At 46.6% G+C, this 9,301-nt stretch overlaps 1 protein-coding gene across 3 annotated transcripts in view; it reads right to left on the bottom strand.

Moving 5' to 3' along the window:
- The window catches only part of PTPRA (protein tyrosine phosphatase receptor type A), a 145,474-nt gene that overhangs the window by 8,663 nt on the left and 127,510 nt on the right, over nt 1–9,301 (bottom strand). For all 3 annotated transcript variants that reach the window (XM_032351239.1, XM_032351240.1, XM_032351241.1), the window contains 3 exons: nt 8,505–8,598; nt 8,118–8,194; nt 7,516–7,650 (listed from right to left, as the gene is read on the bottom strand). In XM_032351239.1, the coding sequence (XP_032207130.1) occupies nt 7,516–7,650; nt 8,118–8,194; nt 8,505–8,598 (306 nt within the window). The remainder of the gene's footprint in view (nt 1–7,515; nt 7,651–8,117; nt 8,195–8,504; nt 8,599–9,301) is intronic.

Here is a 9,301-nt window from a genome sequence, read left to right as displayed (position 1 = left end):
CTACCTCAGGATCCCAGGATCATAACCCAAGCCGAAGGCAGACAACTGACTGAGCCACCAGGCGCCCCCACACAGATTTTTTTTTTTAAATTACAGTTGACACACAATGTTACATATGTTTCAGATATACAATACAGTAATTCTGCAAGTCTATACATTATACTGTGCTCACCACCAGCGCAGCTACCATCTGTCACCACAGAACAGTATTAACATTCCACTATATTCCCTACGCTGCAGCTTTCATCACTGTGATATATGCAGATTTCTGACTGCACCGTAGGAAGCGGGGGCTGGCAGTCCATGCCCCCAACCCCCATGTTGTTCAAGAGTCAACTGTATATTTAAAAACTTAATTCTTGTATTGACATAATCATTTAACCTTTTGCTGTTAACTTAGCTACAGTCTAAGCTGCCACACATGACAGGATATCTGAAGAGCTCTGACCATCACCTCTGCTGTGTCCAACATTTAAGAGGGAGAGAAGTGGATGTCTTTGCTCCAGTTCCTTTTCTCCCCTCCTTTGCCCCCTTTGGGTGTTTCTACCTCTTAGAAATGCTTACATATGTCAGACTACTAATCCAGAAAAACCGAGCCCCACTGACCCTGCCACCCAGCCATGGTACTTTACTAGAGCCCAGGCCATAGTATCTTCCATCCCTCTCCTCTTGATCTTCTGAATCTGCAATGGCACCCACATTTCTGTCTTCGTGAGTGAGTAGGAGATGGGTTACAGCCTGTCTTTGCTGGCATCTGGTTCAATCTCCTCTATAACTATGTATGGGCAGAAGCTGCCACTTTTTTATCTTTGTCTCCCCGCACCTTGCACACCACCCACACGTGGTAGGCTCTCAGTTGCTGCTAACTGAATTTGTTCAATGTTTGCAGAACTAGTCAGGCTATATGAACATAAATAAAACAATACAGTTATACTGTCCATTTCTTTGGAGCATTTCGGGGAAGATCTTAAATATTTCACTATTGGCAATTTTAAAATCCTCAACCATAAAGGTATTTCACATTCACCGGGAAACTTTCAAAAAGTAGAAAAACTAAAATCACTGATAGTCTCTTAGTCCAAATAAAATCATTATTAAAGGTCCATTTTAGTGACTCTTCTTGCTTTTCATATGTGTGATGATTCATTACCCCCTTATAAATGACACTGAGGTCATTTAAAAACAGAATTATCAAAGTGGTGGGGCAGGGAAATGTAACAGACCAATCTTTTCTACATATACCCACTTGGAGTCCTGGGGATGCTGAGGGTTGGGGCTCCAGGTGCTCTCCTCAACTAGAACAGCTTTAAAAAAAATTCTAAGGCTCTTAAACAGAGATTATGTTGATTTTTAGGGCACTGGTGGGTGGAATGAATTTTGCTACCAGAGTTCCCTCCCAATACTGCCCTCACACAGTTTATCAGCCAGGACTGAAGACTGGGACTTTAAAACCATTACAAGTGCTGAGCTCCAAATGGACTTGAGAGAAGTGGAGTGTGTATGAGCTAGAATCACGCTATGACGCTATCACGCTAGAAAAAGAAATAATATGGTCCCCCACTTTATGGCTTTCAGATATCTGAGACCCTAGTTTTGGTGGTGAGGCACAACAAAGAAAAGGGGCTGACTGGAAGAAAGCCACCAGTGATACAGCATTAGGGAACTATTAAGAGAGTCCTCTCTTAAAACTGTGGACAGGGAGGTACGCCCCGTTGGCTCAGTCGGTTAAGCCTCTGCCTTCGGCTCAGGTCATGATCCCAGGCTCCTGGAATCGAATCCCACATGGAGCTCCTTGCTCTGCAGGGAGCCTGCTTCTTTCCCTGCTGCTTGTGCACTCTCGCTTGCTCTCTCTCTCTCTGACAAATAAATAAATAAATAAATAAAATCTTAAAACAAACAAACAAACAATTGTGGATAGGGAATCAGTCAACAGTAAAAGCAAACAGGGAACCTGCTGTGGCTAGTTTAATGGGGACAACTCTCAAAGGTGACTACACATGGTTGGGACCAACCAAGAGGTTAGATTAATGCCAGAGTGAGTTTCAAGGTGACACAGTTTTGTAGGTAAATAGGTAAGAAGACAAGCCTGGTAAACTTACAGGATTAGGATTTTTTTCAAAAAGATTTTATTTATTTATTTACTGGGGAGAGAGAGAGAGAACACTTATGAGAACAAGCAAGCATGAGCAGGAGGGAGGAAGCTGAGGGAGAGGGAGAAGCAGACTCTCAGCTGAGCAGGGAGCCCGATGTGCCGTTTGATCTGAGGACTCTGAGCTCATGAGCTGAGCAGAAGGCAGACACTTAACTGACTGAGCCACCCAGGTGCCCCAGGGTAAGGGTTTAAGAGATGATATACCAGAGAAGCCACATAAGACAATCACAAATGTTGGACCAATGGCAGCAACTCATTACACTCAGCCAGGCGAAGGTTACAGGGTTTATTTAATTTGGCTCTCCGAGTGGGCACAATACAAACAGAGGAGGCAAGCTGGACTTAAAAACAAAGCCAGCTATTTAAGAGAAAAAGGCAACAACTAAGGGAAATGGCAGTCCAGAGGTGCCTCTCATGGCTGTGGGGAGGGCGATGGCAGAAAGAGTGGGGCCTAAAGCAGCACTAGTTCAGGAGGCTGAGTTAAGTTGCTGGAAGGCAAGGTTTTGAGGGAGGTTTTGGAATACTCAGCAAGAGCAGAGTCAGTTTAGAGATGCTCCTCTGAGCCAAAGGTGAGGAACCCTGTTCCTTAAATAGCAGAACACGGGCCCGAGGAATCCAGAGCAGGGGCCAACAGTGGCTGCACCTACTGATGCCCAGAGCTATGCAGGCCCGGGGATCCTGCTGAAGAGGGAGACATGAGAGCACAGAGCGGAGACCAGGCTTGGGCAGAACACAAAGCAGTGACAAATACAGAACCTCCTGTCAAGGAGTAGGCTATGACCCATCTCAGAAGCCATGCCCCGCTTAGCAGCTAGATGGCAGAAGGGAACAAGGGAAAATGGAAACCAGGAGAATTAAATTAAGCAAGTGAAACTATGAGAAAGAAGGACCCAATTCAAGCCTTGGGACTAGATGTCAACATTTCTGAAAGGCTCCTGAATTTTGTATGCTGGGTAAATTTTCCCTCACGATCTCAGGAAGCCCAAAGAAGAGTTTAAGGAGTGACCACAGTTAGAATTCTATTTTTGAAATGATCTCTGGCTGCCATGGGAAGTGACTAAAAGTGAGCAAGAGTGGAAGTGGGGCTGTCAAGCTACTGAGTGGTTTAGGTGAGCAGACGATGGTTTTGAGGAGGGGCCCACAGCTGTGCTGGAGAGAGGTGGACACACTCAACTTATGTTAGGCCTCACTGATGTGGGAACCAAAGAAAGGGGAGTGATGAAGGTAACTACTAGACTTCTGACATGAACAACTGGGCAGAAGGCTGGACCACTTACTGAGATGGTAAGAAGAGCTCGGACTAGTACTGGGAAGGAGGAAATCATGTTTCATCCGGGCCAGGTGGAGTTCGAGATCCTTAACAGTCATGTGAAGATATCCAGTGGGCACAGGGGTACACCAGTCCACAACTGGGAAGTTGACACAGATTTGGGAACCTCCAGCATATAAATAGCATTCCAAGCCGCAGGACTACATGAGGTCCTCAAGGGAAACTGTGTTAACTACAGAGTCTAAGGCACTTCAGTGATTAGAGGTCACAGAGGAGGAGCCAGATTGTGAGATAAGGTGCCAAGAAAATAAAAGACTAGGAGAGAATAACAAAGGTTAGCAGGAAAGGATTATAATAATGATAAGTCACAAAAACTCTAGAGTGAGTAAGGAGGAAGGTAAGAACACGAGGGGAGTCGGGGCTGAGGAAGTGGAGGAGTCCATGGCTCTGAAAGAGGACTTCAACCACCTCCACTTTCACCTCAGTCTATATTTTCTGATTAAGTTTTTCTCTCCAGCTTCTCTCTTAATTCAGGCAAAAGACCTGGCTGGCAAAGCATCTAGGGATGGGAACCCTCAAGCAATGATGACTGCCCTGGCCTCAGAAAGACTCCACATGACTGGACTGACCCCAAGACAGTGATCAACCTGACCGTTCTGCCCACCTGCGTGTACCCACTGACCTTTATCCCACAACTTCCTTAAATGAACCTAGAACTATTTTCTGCGCTTTTTAAAAAATTTTTTATCTTCTGCACTTTGGACACAGTCTCTGAGATGTTAGTCCACTGTCTTGGACTCAGTGCTGGCCTCACTGAAATAAATTCCTCTCTTGTTTCACCTCTGCTGGGCTCTCTGCCTTTGTATTGTCAGTGGCAAGTGGCTGAACTGGGCCTGTTTGGGAGCCCTGGAGCTCTTGAGCCCTTGGACCCTGGGCACAGCTAGAGACCTGGTGAAGATAAAAACTATGGAGTAAGAGATGGGAAGCAGTGAGGTGGATACTTGCCAGATGGTGAAGCAGGGAAGGATGCAGGGTGCCTGGTGCTGAGAGCCCAAAGGCAGCACAGATATGGCCAATGACTTGATTTGAGTGGGTAGCTGAGATAGCCAAGAGACTGAAAGACCACCTCCATGGATACTTAACCCTTCAAGAGCAGAGGCAGGCATAGGGGCTGCCAAGGGGCAATAAGCCAGGTGTTAAAATCCTCAGTAGCTCAGGGTGGGAGATGGGAATAAGTGCTCAATCCAGTAGCAGAATACTTGGGAATGGGACTTTAACCTCAGATTTATGTTTTCAAGTTACAGATTCTAGATAACGATATCCTAAAGAAGCTGCAAGAGAAGCTTTTGTGTCTTTGCTCCTGCTGCCTTTGCTCCCTCCTCCTCCTAGATAGCACCTAGTGTCTTTCACAGTCCCGAGGCTGACAACAGTGATAAGGACAGAGAGCTTTGTGACAGGCATCTGATGCAATCTCATTCTACTGATTCTGGATAAGTGGAACACAACACTGGGTGGGGCTGACCCCATGCAGAAACTGCTAGAACTGCTCTGCCCACTCGGATGAATGGTCCAACCTAAGCTATTGCGGGAACAGGCCTTACCAAGCATGTTGGTGGACCCCTCTGGTTAAGATGGAGCAGGGAGGAGGTGGGGGAAAGTAACAGGAAGAAAAGAGGATTTTAAGTTTTAATTCTTTCGGGATTTTAATGTATATAAAATTGACAATTTAGGATTAAGACATTTTCCTTGGGACTTTAAAACCAGGTGTAGGGAGTAGTGGTGTCATGTTGTGTAAATGTAGATAGCTTTCACTGGATCCTTTAGGTTCCTGTTAGTATCTCTGGAGGCTACACTTGATAAGACGAATGGGAGATGGAACAGGAAGGGAAATCCTGTCTTAGGGGGCGGTGAGGCCTTATAGAGAATGTCATTAATGTCCTGTTCTGATTCATTTCAGAAGCTTCTAAGGGCAAGAGCTGCTGCCTATTTCACAGGCCCCACAGAGAGGAAATAAGGCAGAGTGGTAGGTAGAGGGGACTGCAGGCTTCATCAGGGCGTGGGAGACTGTGTATGCACGTGGCTCTTTTCCCCATCTCCATCCATCCTTAACTCTCACTAGGTTTCCTTCAAGGATGGAAGGGCTTTATAATCCTGCGGGATGAAGTCTGACGTATTCAGTGGCCACATTTTATTGCGGGACAGTGGGTTGAGAGATGATACTTGTGCTTGTTATCCCAGTGCTTCTCCCTGCAATATGGGCTTGCGTGTCACAGATCTGGAAATGGGCAGTGTGGGGATAACCTCAGGCAGGTCCAAGGCTCCTCTGTACCTTCCATCCTGGCTTATTAGAGAGGGCCAGGAAACACACACCCAGCTCCTGATAACGTAGTAGCTCATTGCCCAACTGCAGAGCCAGGAACTGTGCCCCAAACCTTTCACCTCATCAGTACTGTTATTAATGACAGATGAAGACCTCTGAAGTATGTCTGTTGATGAGGGACATGAGAGAAATCTGGAAGGAATAGCTCATGAGTTAAGTGATTAAAACTGGAAAAAAAAAAATCCTGACATACAGAATATCAGAGTATGCAAATATGAATAAAGCTGTATCAAATTTAAAATAAACTGTGTAAGTACAGAATGGGGAAGGTGTAGCTAGTAACAACTAGCATAAAATATACTTAGTGATTTTTTTAACTGGTTGTAAATTCAGCGAATCCTAAGTGGGTGCCATCCTTAATTCTTCACCCTGCTTTCACTATCTTTTGGGACAGACCCTTTGTCACCATCTGTACTAAGTCCTGGCCATCAGCAGTACCGTCATAGCCTTCTTTCTCCTTGTGCTGTGCTCATTTTTCATCTGCCCTCCTCACTGAGCGAGAGGGACTTTCAAAAAAACACAAAGCTGATATTGTCAAAGGCTCTGAAACTGCTCTGTGAAGTCCAAACCCTTCACTACAGCTCAGAAAGACCTTTATCACCAGGCCCTTGCTGGTTTCTCCAGGCTCCTTCTCTCAATTCTGATCTCTGTTAAGTCACACACCAGGCACAATGAAGTGCCCGTTTACTGCACTGGGCGATCATAAACACTGTGTGAACACAGACTGGGATACCCAGCATCAGCGAGGGGGGTGGGCAGGAGGCAGGCAGAGAAAGAGTGACCCCTGAGATGGAAAGTGCTCAGTAGAGGCTCTGTGACTATGACTCGGGAACAGCAGATCCCCCACACTGGGGGTGGGGGTGGGGGGGGGTGACCCAAGGGGGCCTCTAAGGTCTGTTACATTCTGAGTTACCATACAATTCTACTTTTAAACTGATTTGAGGACGTTTTCTTTTCTTTTTAAGAGTTAGCTTTTTTTTTTTTTTAAGATTTTATTTATTTATTTGACAGAAAGACAGAGATCACAAGTAGGCAGAGAGGCAGGCAGAGAGAGGGGGGAAGAGAGCTGCTGAGCAGAGGGAAGCTCCCTGCTGAGCAGAGAGCCCGATGCGGGGCTCGATCCCAGGACCCTGAGACCATGACCTGAGCAGAAGGCAGAGGCTTAACCCACTGAGGCACCCAGACGCCCTGAGGATGTGTTCTTTAAAAGATTTCCTTGTTATTGAATGTCAGCTTATATATTTCTTCTATTATTAATGTCAGCTTTTGCATTTCTTCTATTATTTCTATTATTTCTCAGGTTCTACTGTTTTTCTGTAGTCTGCAAAGAGGCAAATCATCTTCCCACAGTTCTCTAGTTCATTCTTCTGGCCTGGAAGGCAACTTCTTTTTATGGACACTCAGAAGTTCCACATCAGATCCTTGGTCTGGCGCTGTATCCCTCATTCACTAGCTCTGCCCTGTCTGGGGGTGAGAGGAGGAGGCTAGCACAAAGCTAGGCTGCAGGCAACCATATTTAGGAGAGAAGTTAAGAGGCAGGAACTGTATGGGGTCGCAGACCACACTGCTCTTCCAATACTGAGAGAAGCTCATGATAGCTCAGATCAACTGCCTGGATATGGCTTTTTGGACAGTTTAAGCCAAACACAGCTCCCCTCCACCCCTATTCCTGTGCTCTCTGTCTCCCACAGCCCAGGACGTCATTGAACTCACCTGGCCTCTCTCCTCCAGTTCTGTTAGCATCACGATAGAGCAGGATTTCCACTCCCAGATCATTCGCCAGAAGTCCTCAATGGTGTGGAGAAGAGGGCCCTGGCTGGCGATGTAGGAGTCCTTCTGCCGGTAGCCCTATACAGACCAGGTCCATGGTAGGAGTAAGGTGGCTTAATAGGGAGGGGCTAGCGAAGAAGGCCACTAAAATGGGATGAGGCAAACTCATCCCAGGCAGAACTCCCCTTTGGCTAAGGACCAAACCTTGTCTGAAATGCTGGTCTCCTTCTATGAGGGTGAGGGAAAGGGGGGCTGGAGCTAGGATGAAGAGAACAAGAATGGGAAAAAGCAGAGGCTTTCAGTCCTTGGCTGTGGTCTGTGCTATGAACCTTTTCCTCTAGTTATTACTGTGGTGTCTGCCCCGTTTGCTTCACCACTTTCTGCTCTCAGGAGCCTGACACACCTAGTGTGCAGGCTAGGTATTGGTTCTACATTTCATGACTGACAAAAGCACAATCCTCCCAAGCACTGGGAGGATGGCACTGCAAGGCCCAGCCAGATTTCCATGGAGGGTGGGGAGCTCTGGGGACACAGCCACCACTTACATCAATGAAGGATGCATTCACGTAGTCCGTGTTCTCCTCACCCCTCTTAACTGGAATGATCACTCTGTTGAATTCATCTGCAGAAGGACAGAAGCTGTGGCTCCCCGATGGCACCTGCCCTCTCCTACCTCTCTTTCAATCTTTCCCTCCCACCCAGGCCCTGGGGAGGTATAATCCCAGCTGGGCAATAACATGCCAGTACCCAGGCCAGGAGGGAGAAACCTTTTGGCCTTCATTTTTTTTTGTTTTGCTTTGTTCTTTTAAATTTCCAGAAGCCACTAAAAATCTAAGAGCAAAAAGAGGCAATACTCTAATTCTGGTCTCCAAGCTGAGAAGTAGAAGGAGGGATGGGGCACTAAGACTTTGGAGTGGGGAGAGGACTCTTACATGGAATGATCTGTAGAACTCGGTTCTTTTTCATGTTGGCTGGAAGGTTTCCAGTCCGCATCTTGTCATTCTGGATTTTGATTGAAGTTAACTTCTGATTTGGGAAGGAAGGGGAAACATTCCTCATCTCTGTAACTTGGCAAGATGATGCCTGTCAGACCTGCATCTTCAGGCTACTCCGGCTGCAAACTGCTCCTCCTTGGAGCCCTGACCTCCACTTCCACATGTTCTTTCTGGAACACCATTTCTTCTATCACAAGTTCAGCGAACAAGCCAAGAGTGTTTGGGAAACACTGCCTTGCGGACTCCTTGTGGACCCTTCTGGGACTCCCTGGAGCTAGAACTTGATGATCCTGGAGTAAGGATCCTGGCTTCATAAGAGGGCGTGAGCCTGCCTCCACTCCAGAGGCTGTCTCGGACTCATTCGAAAACCTTATTCAAATGCACATGCTCCCTTCTCCTGATTCTGAGGTTCCTTCTTGATCCCTGCTACTTAAAGTGTAGCCCATGAACCAGCAACAGTCTCATGGCATTAGAAATGCAGAATCTCAGGCCCTAACTCCCTTTCTCCCTGGCAAATCAGAACCTGCATCTTAACGGGATCCTACAGTAATCTGTGTGCACATTCTAGTTAGAGAAGAACTACTTTAAGGGATGTGATCCTTCCCACTGCAACTCAGAATCTCTTCTTCTGGGAACAGTTATGTTGACATGAGTGTGACATACTCTTCAGTGTGCTGAGAACCACTATCTAATGGTTGACAGCAGAGGTCAACAACCTATGGTCCATGGGCCAT

The sequence above is a fragment of the Mustela erminea genome, chromosome 7 (genome assembly GCF_009829155.1).
Source record: "Mustela erminea isolate mMusErm1 chromosome 7, mMusErm1.Pri, whole genome shotgun sequence".
Classification (NCBI taxonomy): domain Eukaryota; kingdom Metazoa; phylum Chordata; class Mammalia; order Carnivora; family Mustelidae; genus Mustela; species Mustela erminea.
The sequence above is the reverse complement of the archived record's forward strand: the minus strand, read 5'-3'. Positions and strand labels throughout refer to the sequence as shown.